The 19,932-nt window shown below is 39.1% G+C and overlaps 1 protein-coding gene across 2 annotated transcripts in view; it reads right to left on the reverse strand.

The window, feature by feature from the left end:
* Positions 1-981: 981 nt before the first annotated feature.
* Positions 982-19,932, reverse strand: part of C2H5orf22 (chromosome 2 C5orf22 homolog) — a 28,383-nt gene continuing 9,432 nt past the window's right edge. For both annotated transcript variants that reach the window (XM_073332265.2, XM_073332267.2), the window contains 7 exons: positions 19,149-19,298; positions 13,968-14,418; positions 11,348-11,410; positions 7,399-7,520; positions 4,010-4,076; positions 3,232-3,371; positions 982-2,602 (listed from right to left, as the gene is read on the reverse strand). In XM_073332265.2, coding sequence (XP_073188366.1) covers positions 2,473-2,602; positions 3,232-3,371; positions 4,010-4,076; positions 7,399-7,520; positions 11,348-11,410; positions 13,968-14,418; positions 19,149-19,298 — 1,123 coding nt within the window. In that variant the 3' untranslated portion in view covers positions 982-2,472. The remainder of the gene's footprint in view (positions 2,603-3,231; positions 3,372-4,009; positions 4,077-7,398; positions 7,521-11,347; positions 11,411-13,967; positions 14,419-19,148; positions 19,299-19,932) is intronic.

Genomic DNA, 19,932 nt, shown 5'->3' on the forward strand with positions numbered 1-19,932 from the left:
TACCGCTCCGCTCCTACTCAAAATTCAAGTTTTTATATATCCAAGGATCTCATTAGCTCTTTTGGCCACAACGTCACACTGGGATCTCATGTTCAGCTGATTAGCCACCATAACCCCCAAATCTTTTTCAGAGTCACTGCTTCCCAGGTTACAATTCCCCATCCTGTCCGTATGGCCTATATTCTTTGTTCCCAGATGCATACACTTACAGTTAGCTGTATTAAAACACACATTATTTGCTTGCATCCAGTTTACCAAGCTATCTAGATCCTGCTGAATCAGTGACCTGTCCTAACGCCATGAAATTTCAGATTTAAATATTTGAAATGTACAGTTTTTAATATCCTATGAGCATGAAATTGACCAAAATGGACTGTGAATTTGGTAGGGCCCTATAGATAAGTATGTAAGGAGGCAGTTATCCTGTTCCCTAGTGTGATTTGGTGGACTGTAGCAGGCATTAACTAGTACTCCCATCTTGTTCTTTATCTGCTGGGACACTGATCCATAAACATTCAAGATCATTTTCTTCCAAGTTATCAGTGATTCCAATATAGGAAATGACATTTTTAACAGAGTGCCATCCACTCCCACTCTCTTTTTGCCCACTCGATCCTTTCTAAACTGGTTATAACCATTGATGTTAACATTCCAATTGTGCAAATCATCCCCCCAGGTTTCTGTAACACCAACTAGATTGAATTTATGTTCATAAATGAGCAATTGAAATTCTTCTTGTTTGTTAGACAGGTCCAAGCATTAGTGTATTGACCATTCAAGAATCTCCTCTTTATGTCCTTTGGTATCTTGATTTTGTTCTCAATTATATTTTCTCTTTAGTTCACTACATCCAAAATTTGTAAATATCTTAAAAAACTGATTTATATTCAATTATTTAACAGCAGAAGTAGTAAAACAATCTAATGAATAAGCAGAAGAGAAAGTACCACCAAACATAAAGAACTCAAATCACACTTTGAAAAGAATACAACAAAAATATTTATTCAGAACAAATTTAATATATTCTAGTCAATGTTTTCACCCTCTCTCCCTTTGCCCTTTCCCAGTTCAGTCCCAATTGACTGTTGGTCTCCTTTTTACTCTGGAGATGACCATTTGCTCTCAACTCCTAACTCTTAACTTCTAAATGTCTATGACACTGACATACTTTCTCTGGCTAGTAATGCAAATGAATGCATGTATGGCCAGACAAGATCGATTTATGTTCTAAGCATGAAGACTGGTATCTCTAGAATCTCTGGGTGAAATCTTGGCTCCATAGAAGTCAATATGAATTTTGCCACTGACTTCAATGAGGCCAAACTATCACACTCTGAACCCACTGATTCAAATCCTGACATAATTCAACAGCTACCAAGGACACGTACTTTAGAGGACAAAGTAGTATGTACAACACATGTCATGCAACTATTGTATATGTGTCTTTCAGCTGAGATCTTAAAAAAAAAAAAATCAAGATTTTTGTGGACATTAAGAGATTTCATGACCTTTTGTAGCAGTGTTGGCCAGTCCTTGGCCAAAGTTTTCCCTTCCCCCTCAGTGTACTGATGAGCTGTTACCCTCTTCCTTGGAGATAACTGTATTTCTGTGATGTTGCATAGGTACCTTGTGAAAATAAAGGGACTATAATAATGTAAAATAACATGAATATCAATTGGACTCCATGGATCAAGTAGTAGAAGATAAGCTGCACCAATGGAATGGGAGAGGGATGACTGAGGGCTCATCTCTAGTACTACCAGTACTGGGAATGAGCAAAGGTCACCGTGTGAAACCGAAATCTTAATGGTACCCTGAATGATTTGTAACATTCAAGAAATCAATCTACTTACAAAAAGCTAGATTTGTTTTACAGATATTTTAAGTGTGTGTGTGTGTGTCTAATTCTGTCACATAGTGTCTTCATGGTCTAAAAATAAATAAATAGTTTTTCTTCACAGTACTAGTCTTTAAAAGTACTATAGTTAAAACACAGTATATTTAATCTGGAGTCAACAATCTAAGTCTGATCGAAAACCACAATTAAAATGGGTAATGTTTCAGACATGAAACCAGTGCAACAAAGACAGAGTGCAATTAGAAATTACTATTCAGATTACTGGATAGCTTGGTTTCTAGTGCCACCTGCTGAAATAGAACAATAGCTTTTTTTATCCACACTTTTTCTAATTTGATCTAATAAAAAAAACTTACAAGCATATTAAAAAACCCCAACCATTTGGTTTTGGTGAATTATATAGCCCAAATAAAAATTAACAAGTGACATACATCAATACAATGGACTCTCCTTGTAATGTACTCAGGTATAGTAATCTCTGCTTATATGGGAGTTGTTCTTTGTGGGAGGATGTAGAACTGCTTTCAGCACAAGACATTTTGACTCTAAATATTCCCTTGAGGTTGACATCAACTATATAATTCCCCTGGGTTAAGAGAATAGTGGGAGTTTATTCACACAGATGAACCTGCTGAGTACTCTAAATGAACATCCAGAGTGCCGAACGCTGAGCGTAGTACATTCAGAACCTTTTCCTGAATGAGGTCTACTTGCTCTGCAGGACAATAGTCATCCAAACTTGATCTGTAACAATTATTTAAACAAAAAAATCAAACGCCCATTATGAGAAATAGTTTTCTAATACTTTGCACTTAGATAGTAGCCCCTTATATCCAGGGATTTCAAAGTGTTTTAAAACACAGAGCTCTGCCAATCCCTCTCCAGCCCCCTGGCCTCTCTGGAGAGTCTTTTCTCTAGGTCTCCTCCTTGCCCTGGTCTTAGAAACATCTTACTTGGTTCAGGGACTCCACAGCTGTAATTCTCTTTGGCTTTCCCAGTTTACCATCACCAGGCTTAGGGTTCTGCTTCAGGGAACCTTCCTCTAAGTGTCTCAACTCTAGGCTCTCACAACTGAGCTCAGCACAGTCCTTCACTTGCTAAGCATTACCATCAGGTGGCCCCCATTCCTAGCCCATGGGATCTGTCGATCCTCCCCCAGAACACCTATCCTTAAAGTCCCCAGTACAGGACAGAATGGCCCCAGCACTTAATGGACCGTAAAGGGGACAGATCACCCTGTTACATACAAGAAACTCCACAGTACAGTGAAAATCCCGCAGTCCAGTAAATGCTGACTTTTAAAAGCACATTTACTGCAGCAAAAGGTTTTTAATTCACCTTTGGGTTTAGGATAAAAACAAATATGTTCTTACCGAGCGATTGTCACAAGCGTGGGCTTTGGTATTTTTTTCAGTATATGCTTTACGGATTGCATGAGGCCCTCTATCTCCTGCTCAGTGCTAACATGATGGGGAAGTTCAGAATAATCACAGGTAAGACCAGCCTGATGGACCTAAACATAAATTAGACAAAGATTTCACTACTGCATAAAGTGGATGATTAAAATTAACAAGAAATGTTACTATTCACAAAGCTGATTCATACAGCACATGTCTTTAAGGGTTTAGTAGCTACTGTACTTCTTTAAAGTAACTATTTAATGGAACTACAGAAATGTATTTAAAAGCACAAATATTATTTGTATTTTCACTTTTAAATGCTGTTAACTAGTTTCACTGCTTGTTATAATGTACCTCCCTTTTCCCACTACAGCATTCAGAAAGGCTATCAGAGGTGAAGGCCAAGATCTTAAAAAGGGGCCTGGGGTGGGAGAGACTGCTTCAATTTATATTCTGAAGTCTTATCTATAGACCCACTTGAGTAGTCTGATTGTAACAGCAGCAGCTCGACACTCTGCACTCCTGACAATCAGGCCATTTTTTAAGGCGCCTTAATACAGACGTGAAGGCCTAACTTCAGGCAGCCATTTTTGAAAATTCTGGCTGAAGTACTAAGATTTTAAACCCTTCTTCCAGCAAATATTTAAGATTTCAAAAGGCAAAGCCAAAAATTTCCCCAGTCTTCTCCTGTCCTTTTGTATATACGATTTTGTAACCAGTCTGCTTCCAGTTCCTCCTACCAATGACATACCATTTCATAGTCTGGGGTTTCCATCCGATTTTTCAAACTATGCACAAGTTGAACCAGTGGTTTCATTCTGGGGTAAAAAGAAAATGTGAGTTATATTAACAGCTAGACGCACACGTACTTAACACAGCCAAAAACACTAAGGAAATAATACCATGGCGGGCCTCGTGTCCTAGGAGCAAAGCACAGGGTCTCCCGAACTTCCCCTGCTTCTGTGAAAGAGGAAAAGTGCCAGTTCCATAGCACTGCTGTTTTCTCATCTCACCCTGCCCCTGCATTTAGTCTTCATGAGATTTTGTGGGGGAGGCCATTCTCTCTGACACTGCCTCCTTGTAACTCCTCTAGATGTCCATGAAGAAGTTACTTTTTCAAGGTCATATTAACTCCATCTGAGTCTCATCTGCAGTTGTTACTCAGAAGCCACAGGAGGACTTTCCTAACGGCATTGCTACAGGTGGTGGGAATACTGGGCTTGAGAGTTTCCCCATGGAAAAATCTGGCTTTTGTCAAAACTTTGGTTTAAGAGAAAATTTTGAGTAGAAGTTGACACAGTGCTTAATGGGAGTTGTAGATCAGGTGTCTCGTGCTCCTATTCTCGTCTATGGACTAGGCTTATTGGGTGGCCTACATCTCCCATGATGCACCGCTGACTCACCTCTTGCTGAACCGCCACAGCACAGAATGGGAGATGGTAGTCTGGCTGTGGAACCCAGTTTGTAGAGGAGAATGGGGGCATGAGACAGCTGAACTACAACTCCCAAGAGGCACTATGGCAGCATTACTAAACTGAAAAAAAAAAAAAAAGTCAGTCTTGACCAAAAAAAAAAAAAATATTCACAGAAAATGGACACTTTTTGAGTAGGGAACCTTCCTCTAAGTGTCTCAACTCTAGGCTCTCACAACTGAGCTCAGCACAGTCCTTCACTTGCTAAGCATTACCATCAGGTGGCCCCCATTCCTAGCCCATGGGATCTGTCCTTTAGGAGTCATTCTGGAAATGGTGAAGAGGGACCAGGGGAGCAGCATGGAGAGACAGGATCCCTTGTGTAAGCTGATTCACAGGGGCTTGCTGCAGGAAATCCTAGGGGAAGTTCTACAGCCTGCGTTGTGCAGGAGGTCAGATGAGATGATTATAATGGTCCTTTCTTGCCTCGAAAATCTACAAAAACAAGTTATCACCACAACAAACCAAACCGAACATTTTCTCTTACTTTGGATTTCAACTCCACAAAAGAGAAGGTTACTTATCTGTAACCGGAGGCTCTTCGAGATATGTGGTCCCTATCTGTATTCCACTGAAGGTTTATGTATGCGCACCCCGTGTCCGGAGCCAGAGAATTTGAAAGTAGTAGTGTGTGTCGGTCCGCACATGTGCGCTTCCTCGCCTCATGGTTTCATCTGAGGCAATAAAGGGTGGGGCAGACTAACCGGGTCTCCAGTTCTTTCTCCACCACGAATCTAACAGATCCACAGCACAGGGGAAGGAGGGTGGAAAGTATGACCTGACTACAGCAAGTATCGGATAGGAGATCAGACCTCCCCCAGTGTGGGTGGCAGAGGAAGGCCTGGAGAACCTGGTTCCCTTAGAGTGAACTGCTCATGTGGCCCTGCTGCTTACTCTGAGTGCTCCGGTGTTAACAGTACCCGCTTGATAGCAGGAGCCAGGGCTGAAGCGGAGGACTGTCTTGGAACCAACAGATCCCTTGTCTTGTCAATGTCCTGGCTGACACTGAGGGTGAGCAGGGCTTGGTGCCTCGTACCAGCAGACCCGGTGGTCTGTGTGATTTTGTCATTCTTGTGCGCCTCGGAATGTGCTGCCTCTCTGTGGCTGGAACTTAAGGAAGATGCATGAGCCTTTGGTTTGGAGTAAGACTTACTACCATACTTATGTGCATGCTTCCTTGTCCCATGACTAGGTCCCGGCACGGGGTCTGTGGTGGTGGTACACCAGAACCAGATTTGATCTCTGTAACTGGAGGCGCATTCCTGGCTTTCTCAGGCCAATGTACAGGGGGGCTCCCTGACCTGGATCCAACTGAGGCCTCAGGCCACTTCCATGAGGTGCTTCTTGAGGCGGAAAATCAGGCCTGCTCAGGTACAGATTGGGAAGGACTGGCAGACGCTGCACCTGGATGAAATGTGGGCTTCTCCAAAGCGGTAGAGGCAGTGTTGGTGCTCCTCACTGACTGAGAACTAACACAGGCAGGAGTGCAGATCTTGAATTCTGGTGTCTTTGGCATAATCCAGTACCCACATGTGGGGGGTGCGTGTGTGTTTGTGTGTGTGTTGGGGAGACTGGTAAACTGATTCTCCTAAAGTCCAAGTCCTACTAAAACTACTGCTAAAAACTTAACTACATAAAAAAAACCAGTAAAAACAGAAGAAGAAAAACTAACTATATAAAATTTCTAAAACTTTTTTTCTTTTAAAAGGGCGTCAGAGATGAGAGGACACTAGCAGCTCTGACTTGGAGCATGTGGCAGTGAGAAAGAACTGGAGATGCAATCAGTCCACCCCACTCTTTATCACCTCGAACGTAACCATAAGGGGAAGCAAGAGAGCATGCCCGGACCAACAGACACTACTACTTTCAAATTCTCCAGCTCCAGACGCATGGACACATGCATAAACCCTCAGTGGAATACAATAGGGACCATCACCAAAAAAGAAGCAGCTCAGGATTTTCCAGGTTGTATATTTTAGACAAGTTAAATGATCATCGTATCCCTCTACCTCAGTCCTGCAGCTTGAATGTTCAAAAACACGCCAGGAGCTGTTGAATTACAATTGGCATTTTTCAGTCTTCTGCTGATGGTGGCAGTATCTTTTAGAAATGCAACAATATTTGTGATGCTGACAGCATGGGAGGATAAAAGACCAGACACAAGGTCTGGAGGTTTTTTGTGTCCCTGCTCTGGATTTGACTAGGAACGATGCTTATTGGTCCAAGAGAAATCCTCCACATGAAGGGAGGAGGTAGAAGAGAGATCTAACAGGATGGTATTATTGACTGTGTTTGGCGAAGTTAGCTAGCTCCTAGACAGAGTGGGAGGAAGAACACTGTTCAGTGGGTTTCTGGAGAAAATCAAAAGTAGTGACCGGGAGTCAGAAGTTACAGGCAAAGATACGAAGAGATGGCAGTTAGCAGACCAGCAACCAGCGCAAAGGGCGGCAAGAACAACCTATACATTAGGTTTCCAAACTGCTACTTCATAAGTGATGTAAGTTTGTAGGAAGCTGGCCAGTACCACCTGGAGGCTCAAAAATAACAAATATAATGAAAAACACTTTACTATTAAAAATATAAAAGTTTTTTCATGCTGATTCTTATCCACAAGCTACTAGTTGACCAAAGGGAGGAGAGTTTTCTTTTAACCTCTGAAATCCCTTACCTCGGATACGAGGCAAATCTTTTTAGAGTCTCTTCATCATCATTGTCACATAAATCCGCAAAAGCTGCTTCCAGATCTTCTAGCTGACGGACACGATTTTCAACACAGTCCAGCAATCCCTCCTTTGAATGAACACATACATAAATGTGTTAGGAACAATACAAGCATAAGACCTTATTTCCTTAGATGAAGGACATGATTAACTCTATGGGTCAAATCCTGAAGTAATTAGCCTGATAGGAGTAAGGGAACAGGGATTTCTGGGCAGCTGGTTTGTGGAACATCTTCCAAAAGATCAGAATGAATGACCAGAGAGTACCACCTTCAGAGCAATGCAGAGTAAAACCCATCTTTTCCCACTAACAACAAAATGTTCTGTATCTATATTTTGAGGGAAAAGACTGGGAAGAACTAAAAGTATGTTGGATTAATTGCTGGATTTGTTTGTAAAGCTCTCAAATGCAATGGTGATGAATGCAATATGAATACTTAGCGAGAGATAAGCAGTTTTTCCTCAATTAAAAAAAAATCAAGAACTTCAGGATATGTATAGGTTTTTAAAACAAAACTTAAATACTTTTGGATTTATCAATATTTCAAAGGAGCTATGTATGTTGGAGATTTTTCATCCACCTTCTTCCTGGATTGCATGAGAAAAGAAGGGATGAATTCTAAGTTAAATGCCTATTTTACTTTACTCATGGGAAAAATCTCACTGGAGTTCATGAGACTACTGGTATGAGTAAAGATGCAAGTATTTGCAGGATCAGGGTCTGAATAACAACATCAAATGATACAAGTTTCACAGCATGAGTATGAAGGATGATCAGCACATTAAATGTAGACAGGAAAATCACTAAGAAGGATGGATATTTGACAGACATAAAAATTAGGGATATGGTAATTCCTTCTGGTTGGGAAGTGTTCTGATATCACATACCAGCTGCTGTATCCTTTGGAGAATGTCAGCAACTTAATTACATACGTTTAAATAGTAATATAGGATCTGACTCTGAGAGGTACCACTGAAGTGACCACAGAGCATGGGGTTGTAAAAATGTAGGCGGATATTTTGAAAGCAGCATGGGGGATCAAGATTAATGGAGGATGAATGTCTAAATCTACTGCACTTCTTGTTGATTAATCGCCGTTAACTCATGCGATTAGCTCAAAAAAAAATTAATCGCGATTAATCGCACTGTTAAACAATAGAATAACAATTGAAATGTATTATGTATTTTTTGATGTTTTCTACATTTTTAAACATATCAATTTCAATTACAACATAGAATACAAAGTGTACAGTGCTCACTTTATATTATTTTTGATTAAAAATATTTGCACTGTAAAAATGATAAACAAAAGAAATATTTTTCAATTCACCTCATACAAGTACTGTAATGCAATCTCTTGATCATGAAAGTGCAACTTACAAATGCATTTTTTGTTACATAACTGCACTCAAACGAAACAGTGTAAAACTTTAGCGCCTACAAGTCCACTCAGTCCTACTTCTTGTTCAGCCAATCGTGAAGACAAACACGTTTGTTTACATTTATGGGAGATAATGCTGCCTGCTCCTTATTTATAATGCCACCTGAAAGTAAGAACAGGCATTCGCATGGCACTGTTGTAGCTGGTGTCTCCAGATATTTACATGCCAGATGTGCTGAAGATTCATATGCCTCTTCATGCTTCGGTCATCGTTCCAAAGGACATGCTTCCATGCTGATGACATTCGTTAAAAAAAATGCGTTAATTACATTTGTGACTGAACTCCTTGCGTGGGAGAATTGTATGTCTCCTGCTGTGTTTTACCCACATTCTGCCATATGTTTCATATTATAGCCATCTCAGATGATGACCCAGCACGTTTGTTTTAAGAACACTTTCACTGCAAATTTTGACAAAATGCAAAGAAGACACCAATGTGAAATTTCTAAAGGTTTTTAGCACTCTACCCAAGATTTAAGCACTCGACCCAAGGTTTAAGAATCTGAAGTGCTTTCCAAAATCTCATAGGAATGAGGTGCGGAGCATGCTTTCAGAAGTCTTACAAGAGCAACACTGATGCGGAAACTACAGAACCCAAACCACCAAAAAAGAAAATCAACCTTCTGCTGGTGGCATATGACTGAGATGATGAAAATGACCATGCGTCGGTCTGCACTACTTTGGATCGTTATCGAGCAGAACCCATCATCAGCATGGATGTATGTCCTCTGGAATGGTGGTTGAAGCATCAAGGGACATATGAATCTGTAGTGCATCTGGCATGTAAATATCTTGCAACGCCAGCTACAACAGTGCCATACAAATGCCTGTTCTTGCTTACAGGTGACACTGCAAACAAGAGGCGGGCAACATTATCTTCTGCAAATATAAACAAACTTGTTTGTCTGAGCAATTGGCTGAACAAGAAGTAGGACTGATTGGACTCGTAGACTCTTTATTTTTGAATGCAGGGGGGTTTTTTGTACAAAATTCTACATTTTTAAGTTCAACTTTCATGATCGAGATTGCACTACAGTACTTGTATTAGGTGAATTGAAAAATATTATTTTCTACAGTGTAAATATTTGTAATAAAAAAAATATAAAGTGAGCACTGTACACTTTGTATTCTGTGTTGTAATTGAAATCAATATATTTGAAAATATAGAAACATCAAAAATATTGAAATAATGGTATTCTATTATTGTTTAACAGCGTGATTAATCACGTGCTTAATTTTTTGAATCGCGCACTTAATCACAATTTTTTGAATCGCTTGAGAGCCCTATTTACAATATAGTATGTTAAAAATGTACATCTAAATGCATCTGACTATCAGACACAATTGAGGAGGGTGATTCTCCAAGAGATTCAGATATCTGCGAAGAGCCCAGATCTGTGCACATACGTCGCTGCTGGCTTTCCCACCTCAGTCAAATTTAAGTTAAACTTCTCATTACTAATTTTAAAGCTTTGTGTGATGCTGCCTATGCCTTGTTCAGCATTGCCCCCCTCCCCATCCATTCTGCCAAGGATGCTAGCCTTGTCTCTCGCAATTCTCAGCTTCTCACACAAACATCTCCATATCATCTTTCTTAACACCTACTATGGCTACAGCACCCACCCTTGATCGGAAAGCCTCTACTGACCACTTCTGCCCTGATACCTACGAGAAATTTGCTGACTGACAGAAAAACATGGGAAGTAATTTAGGAATAAGTTTACACATTGATATTTACAATATTGTTAGCACAACTATATATTTTGTATCTACTCCGAGTCTGTTTTTAGACTGTGAGATACCCCAGGCAGAGATCATCTCACCTTTTCCCTTTGGAAAGTGCCTAGCATAACAGCCAGCATCTTTGTTGTCATTGGGGATTGCACAGAGAGCTAAGAACATGAGTCTCTAAGGTGAGCTGAAACAGTCACCTAGCTGGCAGCTGGAACAGGCCGATATATACTGTGAACCAGGAACGGGTGGAGAACAAATAATGAAAAGTAGGCTACACTAGCATGATACAGGCACTTCTGGATATACATAAATTGATAATAATACACAGAATGCAGATCAGATATTTGTCACATCCCTACTACAAAGACAAAATAAACTAAGGAGAAAAAGTAGCAAATGGAAACAAAAATACCATGGATGATTTGTTTTTGTTTCACTCTTGTAAATTAGCATTTTGTTTACAAACATTAAATTTTATACTCTCACTAAATCTCCATGCAGTTAACAGAACTGCATAAAAAATGTTTGTTAGAAAAGCTTTCCTAAGGCCCTGTAGAATAGCATTAAGCATGATACATGGCTTAACTAGCAACCCGTTCATTAAACATCTTTCACAGCTTTCCCTCATGTCTCTCTGCTTCTTGTCACAGCGCAGGGTCTTTGCAGTATAAACAAAAATCATTTTCACATTCCTCACCCATCCCAAAAAGAAATATTGTACCTCTGTTGGATTTCTATCCGGCTTCTTAAAACTGTATAGCTCTTTCAAAATCTTGTATTCCTCCTTTAAGAGAGAAAGAGGAAAAAAAAGGAAAAGTATTTTAGTGGCTTCAAAGGAACCATACTGAAATGGAAATACAGTGAAGCAAAATGTTCAGATTCCTATGCCTCCAAAGGGAAGCTACTTTTATGACTGATTTTAACAAGATAGCCTCATCCCTGCAACACAGCAGAAGCCGCTCTATATGTGCTCATGGCAAAAAGGCTCTGTAGCTTGAGAAGGCCACTCTCCAAGACTTCATCCCTCTACGAAAACGTTTTGACCCAAATCAACAAAACCACATGCTAAATGTTAAACTTGACTTCAGTGTACTTAGTCACATCCTTAAAATCAAGCCTTTAAGTGCTTTGGTGAACAAGGTTCAGATTATTCATGTGCTTAAAATTAAATGTGCTTTGCTGAATTGAGGCCCCAGTGAATTGCTGCTTATGACAAGGGCTGTAGCTACATGGCAGCCAGGACCGTGTGATTCTGAAGGGAAGCTGGCTTGACAGCTTTGTGTGGGTGGCCTGCATCCCTCCTCAGCTGTTGGGGGAATCAGCGGATTTAATTTTGGCAAACCTCTCCTCTGGACAGGACAATTTAGTGAAGGCTGTGATCTGAGAATTGGAGAGTTCCCTGTGGGGGATATTGTCATGCACGGGACAATTGGTCTCTTGGTTTCAAGCACACAGTGATTGACAAATTTAATGGCCAAACTGTTTTCTAAAGAACCTACAAGAAACAGGATTTTTATTTATTTTTTAATATATGGGTACACAATTACTCTAAATTGCTAATAAAGTTTTACTCACAACTGATTAACCCCCTTGCCACACACACACACACTTTTTTTTTTAAATCCATCAAAGAAACTGCTGACGAGTGAGACCTCATATCCCAAGTGTGGACACAGTTCTATGTCTGTGTTAGGAACCCTATAAATAGAGACAGTAATGAAGAACCTGCCCCGAACTGTAATTGTTACTGGATCACAGAAGGGGGTCTGTGTGGGCCCAGGGATCTGCTCACCTTGCAGGACTGGGGTGGGACTATAATTGTAAAGAGCAACAGAAGGAAAAGCTTACATTTTCGCTTTAATTTAGGGCACTATAACTGTATTCAAAATGTATTAATCTTTTTTGGGGATGGGATTTTATTCCTGGAATGTACTATTATAACAACACCCTCCCTCTTTTTCTTTTCATTCTGAAGTTGAACAGCTTCCTTTGCAGGTTGTCACAATGATTTCACACAAATGCTAAAATGGAAGGGCATGAGCGAGTCTGAGCATGGGATGCTACACATTTTTATACAGAGGGTGGGAAAGGATTTCTCCAGTAAATAGTAAAAGAAAGGTAAAATAAATTGCACAAGTTGGACTAGGACCAGCACACACTCTATTCATGGGGAAAAGGGAGCTTCAAGTACCATTAGCTGTTAGCATCTTGGGCCAAAATTTTCATACCTGGGTGCCTAGCTGGACTCCTAAATCCATCTTTAGGCACCTCAATATAAGTGGCTTGATTTTCACAAATGATGAGAACCTAAAAATCCCATTTAAGACATAGGACTGGATGGGGCCAGGTGGGTCATCGAGTCCAATCCCCTACTATCATAGGCAACCCTGTGATAGTAATAATAATCCATTAAGATCCATCTGAAAACTAATTAGGCTTCTTGTCCCCACTACTATAGAAGTAGTAGTCCAAAACTTTATTCCCCTGATGGTCAGAAACCATCTAGTTTCCAGCCTGAATTTATTCATGGCCAGTTTATACCCATTTGTTCTTGTGCCAACACTGTCCAGTTAGGTTAAATAGCTCTTCACCCTCCCTGGTATTTACCTTCCTCATGTATTTACAGAGTGCAAACATAATCCCCTCTCACCCTTCATTTTGCTAGATTAAACAAACCAAGCTCAAATCAATCCTGGTTAGTTTTTTTTTCTCCGCTAATATGCTAATAGTCTCTCCACGTAAGCCAGGCCTTCCATTCCCCTCATTATCCTAGTAGCCTCTCTCTGTACCTGTTTCAGTTTGAATTAATCTTTCTTGAACATAGGTGACCAGAATTATACACAGTATTTCTGATGGGGGCTTATTGGTACCTTCTACATTGACATTAACACTTCCGTACCTCTACTGGAAAAAAAGACAATGGGCATTGCTGAGTGCTCAGCACTACTGAAAATAAGACCACTTTATTTCAGAAAACATCAGAGTAACTTTGGAAGCCTAACTTTGGGGACCCACATTTGAAAATGTCGGCCTGGGTTTTACACCTCAGGTGAAAGGCAGAACAGTGTCTGGAACACCACACTGGGGCATTTGCTCAGCAATGATTCGAAAGGAAGAGTTCTACCTGCCGAATCAGCACATCAATCCCTGCAGCACCTGGGGTTTCCTCCCCATCCAAATATATACCGCGCCTGATTAGCTTAGCTAAGATAAGTTTGGGTATATTTTACAGAAATCTGATAATGTCCCGAAGTGGTATGGCTGCAGATTATTAACAGGCACATTCCCTCTGGGGTTCACTTTTGTCCGAAGGATAATAGGATAGTATATGTTATATTCACCTGGGTGTACATTTCTTTGAATGGATTCTTAACTGAAAAAAAATCTAAGTCAATATCTAAAACATATGCCTCTCCCTTTTGTAGTACTTGAAGAACATCTTCAGCTATCTCCAGCAGTTGACAGGCATGGTTTCCAAGAGAACATGAAGCCAAGGACTCCAATTTGTCTTGTGCAAATGTTTTTTCTCCTCCTCCTTCCGCCTTTGAATCTGTGAGGTCACCGCTGGGAACTTCAGCCTTTGATGAAGAGGCAGTAGCAGTGTTTGCTGTATCATCTGTATTTAACCTCAGTCTCTTTGCAGAAGATATTTCATCATTTTCTTCCTGATTGCTGGATGCTTCCGTAGAATTAACAAGAATGACACTCAGATGTAAAGGCTTCTGGTTCTCTAGCTGATCAGCAGGGACATAAAGACCATCACTTAGATAGTAATGATCTGTACTTGTAACTCTGGAATAGAGAATTGGACATACTTAATGTATGATTTAACTAGATGAGAAACAACCTTGTGTTACCACCTAACATTATTTACAATTAAGTAACCTTGAGAAAGTAAAATGAGAGTGTGTCTGTGATGGATTGTGGGCAATGTAACATAAACACACACAAGATTATTTTTAAAGACTTCTCACATGTTAAATTTAAAACGGATTTTTTTTCCTTTTGTAACATCTTAGTGCTGTTGAGGGAATGTACCAAAATATATTTTATATTATTTCTTAAAGCCCCATAAACATGTCAAATGGTAATAGAATGATTCTTCCTTATGTGCTCTGAAAAGATTAATTTTGCCATCAGAATAGAATTTAAAGAAAAGTATCCCCCTAATCCTGCCAAGATGATGACATACTATGTACGTGTGAAGCAGTGCATGTTCTACATTTTGGTATTCTGGAGTTTACTGGGCTATTTTAGATCATATTTTAAGTCATGTTTGTATGCACTCAGAAGTGCTCAAACAACCTTTACACAAAATATTATGAATAAATACACAAACCATTAAGCTTTTCTATAGCATTTTTCATCCATAGATTTCAAAGTGCTTTATTGGGGAAGAGATGTATCAATATACTCTTCCCCATTTTACAGATGGGGGATGCTGACACAGCAAAGTGACAGCCAAAGGTCACACAGGAGGTCAGTGGCAGCGATAGGAGTAAATGCCAGGTCTCCTGACTCCTAGTCCATTTCACAATCCAAATTACAAATTACAAACAGTGTGGGGAAAAATAGTTGTTTGTTTTTTTAAAGATTTATAAATACAATTTCTTTTTTAAAATAATCCTATTTAAAGTTAAATGTGAAAATATGGTCTCTCCTGGTAAGGCCTACACTAACTATAATCTAGTAAAATCATTTAAATTAAAAAAAATGCTGTATCAGTAAGCCCTCCACGAATGTTGATGAGCAAAGGGTGCTGCTTTTTTAAAATTTTTATACAGACTCAGGATGGGGAGTGGGTGGGAGAGACAAGGATGGGGACAATATCTTTATCTTTTGAGGTCAGCTCAAGCTTTATAAATATGTCACATCATGTACTGCATAAAGTAGGTATCTGTATTATTTTCAGTCTTTACGGTGGAGCCAATGCTGGTATTGAAGTTTTTTCAAATGTAAGCACTGTACTTCCAGTTTTCGTTATGCAGAATTTTGCATAATTACATTGTTTCTGTTTAGCGAGCAGGTGCAGAGAGAATATTTTATTCATTTGAACTAGTTCAATCAAAGATGAAAAACCAATGGGGAGTTGAAGAAGCGGGGAAGCTTGCTTTTCTCTTCCAATCCATGAATAAAAACCAGGTGGGAGACAATGCGATCTATTAAACTTTAAAAACTTGAAGAACATGGAGCCAGAATTTCGGAGATAATCAGGCACCTAAAAATGCATGTAAGTGCCTAGTGAGGTTTTCAAGAGAGCCTAAGCAGGTTGGGAGTTTTTAGGCACCTAAATACCCCGAGACTGCCAAATCAAATCCAACCAAGGTCAGTAGTGACTGAAACTTTGGGGACTAGCTTTAGCTGCAAAAAAATCTTGATAAAATTACATAAGAAAAAACAATCTAGCACATTTAAGGTCCTCTTATTTAACTAATAATTTTAAATGCTTTTTTGTGCATTTTGAATTGAATTCCAATGTCCATCTTACGCAAAAGAGTGAACATATTATCATCTAGTCAATAAGAAATGCATCGTTCACTGTTTTCTAACATAATATAAAACTTAAGAAACTGAATTAATGTATGTAGAGGTACATAATTAGTTAAATAAATGTGTGCAGATACAGTATCTGAACAAGAACCACCACTTTAGTGTAAAAGCTACATTTAGTTGCAAAGGAACATGTTTTTATGGTTGTACCCACCAGTGAGAATGAATTTTCTTAGGAAAAGAACTAAAGTACAAATGCAAAACAAGATTAAAATTGATTATCTGAATCAATCCATCCTGACTGGAACATTTTGAAGTGTTACATAGCAAACAAATCAGCGCTCTTTCCTGCAGTTAAAGTGTGGCACCTGCAGCACACACATCTTTAAACACTCCCTAGACTAGCAGGATCAACACCTGTGAATAATTCCAATGGCTGCAAACAACAGCTCAGTGATTGTACCACCCAAAGAGTAGTACAACATAGAAATGAATCATTTCTGTTCACTGTGATCACAGCCACCTCTTTTCCCCTCTAGTAGGAAGACCCCCACTGACCAAGCGGTAGGGGGGTGCTCTTCAATTCATTTTCAAAGGCACAGGAAGGAACAAAAGTACAACTCTTAATCTGCGTTACAAACTAGACCTAACCTATGTTATGCAAGCACATACTTTCAATAACACTGAAGGTTCTACTCTCCCACAAATTTGCTAGTTTTCTTGATGGCTGAATAACTCCACCATAAAGTGGAAAATCCTGAAAACAACACAGGCAACCACTTTTATAAAAAAGGGATATTTAGCTTTTCCTCAAAGGAATATCTCAAGATGCAATCAATCCCCAGCCAGTTTATATTAATCACACGTTAAGACAGTGCAATTTGAATCTGCATACTCAGACTAATAAAAGTGCAAGACCACTTCAGGAGAGCTCTTATTGTCTTTGGCATGTCTTTTGGATTCACAAATACTATTCTCTATAATTGTACCAATGCTCAATTAAAGAACTTAAAAACATGCAAGAGACCGTAGTTTGAAGAATGTGATATAAAAAATATGTCTATAAAGAAAGGGGAGAAAGACACTGGATGGCTCAGGGGATTGTTAATAGGAGCCTTTTACTCTTAGACTACCCAATCAAATCCAACTACAGTCAGTAGTGTCTGCAAACTTGGAGGCTATTTGGTACCCTATGTGAAATTAATGTGATGGTCTCAATCCAGTTCTCAGGTGTCCAAATGAGAGCAACTCAGTCATAGTTGGTACTAACTGGAAGTCTCAGTGGAGAAGCCAAAGACTGAATGGACATGAGGCTTGAACTACTGCTCTTTCATCCAGGGAGGTGGGCCAGGCCAGCATCATTTCAAGTAGACAATACACAGAGAAGCTTGCACCGGTGCGGTCAGTGGTACTCTTGGTTTGAAGACGAATGCTGTGCATAGAACTACATTCATACAAACATACCACAGACTCAAATAAACTAAGATTTAACGTGTTTTAAATGGGGGCAGAGGATAAAGGGATGTTATCAAAGTTGATGGGCAGGCTAGTGTAGTCCAGTAGCCCATGACTATTGGTCCAAACAAATAACATTTATTTATGGCTGTTTGGATAAGCAGCTGAATTCCTCTTAAAACTCCTGGGCAAATTGTGCCAGTGAAGTCAATGGGAGTTTTACCCTGACTGACCAGCATGTTGAAACTCAAGCTGAAGATGAAAAACTGAACTTCCATGTCAGTTTCTCTTTATACTCCCTTGAACTGGAGACAAACAGAGAAAACTGGCTTATGAAGCTTTCTGCTTTGCTAAACTCCTACTCTTAGCCAGCTGCACTCAACACTACACTTCAAGATTAGTACACATGGTTAATTACAGATGGCTACAACATCTGGAGCCACCATATCTTCCTGGTAGACTACCAAAAACAAGATCCAGGCTACCTGTGCACAACACATTGCTAAAGGATTATTTTTTTTTAAACTTGTTCCATATATTATGTTCTTTTTTGCTGCAAAGTACATTCACTGTTTTGTGCAGTTTCACCAAAACACAATATTTTGATGTTGTGAAAATGAACACCAGGTACCCAACACTCAGGAGTCAAGAACCACAAATTACAAAACAAAGTGGTGTGACAAATGAAATCCAGTAAGAAAAGATTTCAGTTTTAAAATGATGAAAGGTTATGATGAACAATACTGTGAAAAAAATAATTTTAAAAGTTGTGAAAAATAGTAATGAAATTATTACTTAAGAAGACAGCTGCACTCCGTGGGCCCAATTCTGTTTTCACACCTATTTTATGCAGTGTAGCTCCACTGACTCAAATGGAGATATGCCTGATTTATACCATTGTTAGCAAGATCAGGATTTGGTGCTGTGTGACTAAAGGGCAAGTGATGAAAGAAGCAGCCGGATAATAATTCGCAAAAAGAAAAGGAGTACTTGTGGCACCTTAGAGACTAACAAATTTATTTGAGCATAAGTTTTCGTGAGCTACAGCTCACTTCATCAGATGCAATAACAATTGTATTTTCACCTGGCTGGGAAAACAATGGAAATGTTACTGAGTTACGAAGACAGCTTAATTATCCAACAAACAAAAAACTTTGCTGGCTTACAGTTAAAATGACTACACTTCACATCACTGACAAAAACTATATATCAAGAACGTTATAGTTAAAAAAAAATGTAATTCCTAAAATACTGCTTCCCATGATTTCAACCTTTATGAGCAGAGAACTTGATTTAAGCTTTGACTAACTGAAATGTGACAAGTGTAGTATAATTCTCTACAAAATGGTATCCATAAAAAGGAAATGAAAGGTCCAATCTGTCAATGTAACTATTCATGAAACTTTTCTCATGTCGGGCCCTAAAGGAGTCGTATATACACAACTAAATTATCATTCAGAAACATAGATTTATCACCAGTTTTATCTAAGTATCCAAGAAAATGTATACGGGAAACAGTGGCAGAGAAAAATGAGATCTATAGTTATCTTACGAGCAAAAGATAGCACATACATTACCTGATTGTAGTGGTAGATGTATCTTTACCAACTAAAAAATCATGTTTTCCTTCTTTGATTTGCTGAGCCCAGCTTGGATGAAGCCATATCACTTGAGAAAAATGACCAGCATAAACAATAGGCATAATCCAGTTCTCAATACTTAGCTCACTGTAAATGAATGGATAGGAAAAATGAAATCACATTAACTTTCCCTATATGTAAAGTGTGTCAGCAACACAAAAAAGATGACTCATATACTGGAATTACATCGAAATGTGTAATTACCAGCAAGTATCAGTATTTTGTCTGAGTACGGTTTATATTACAAAACAAAAACTCTGCTAGTAAAACTATTATCAGGAAAATCTTTGATCACAAGACCTAAAAATCTTAGAAATTATTTATTTAAAATTTCTATAACAATATTACAGAGTTAGGATTTTGGTTTGGTAACATCTTTATAGTGCACTAATGCCATCAATAGTCTTCCTCATCAATAAAACACTTGATTATAAACTAGCCAGGTTTATTGCTTTCTTTTGTGTGTCAGACATAGAAAGAATGAAATGAGTATGTTCAACACCATCATCACAAATCAAAACTAGATCTAAGAGTCTGTCAACGTCAATGTAACCTACCCTAAAATTGACAGAAATGTTTTCTTAAACGTAAGGACTTATTGATTAGCCCCTACAAAATCACATTTGAATCACTATTAATATCTCAGTTCCTTAGTGGAATGACACATGCCACCAAACTGCCTATTCCTCCACAAACAAACAAAACCAAAATACAGAGTAAA

This window comes from Lepidochelys kempii, chromosome 2 (genome assembly GCF_965140285.1).
Source record: "Lepidochelys kempii isolate rLepKem1 chromosome 2, rLepKem1.hap1, whole genome shotgun sequence".
NCBI classification, from domain to species: domain Eukaryota; kingdom Metazoa; phylum Chordata; order Testudines; family Cheloniidae; genus Lepidochelys; species Lepidochelys kempii.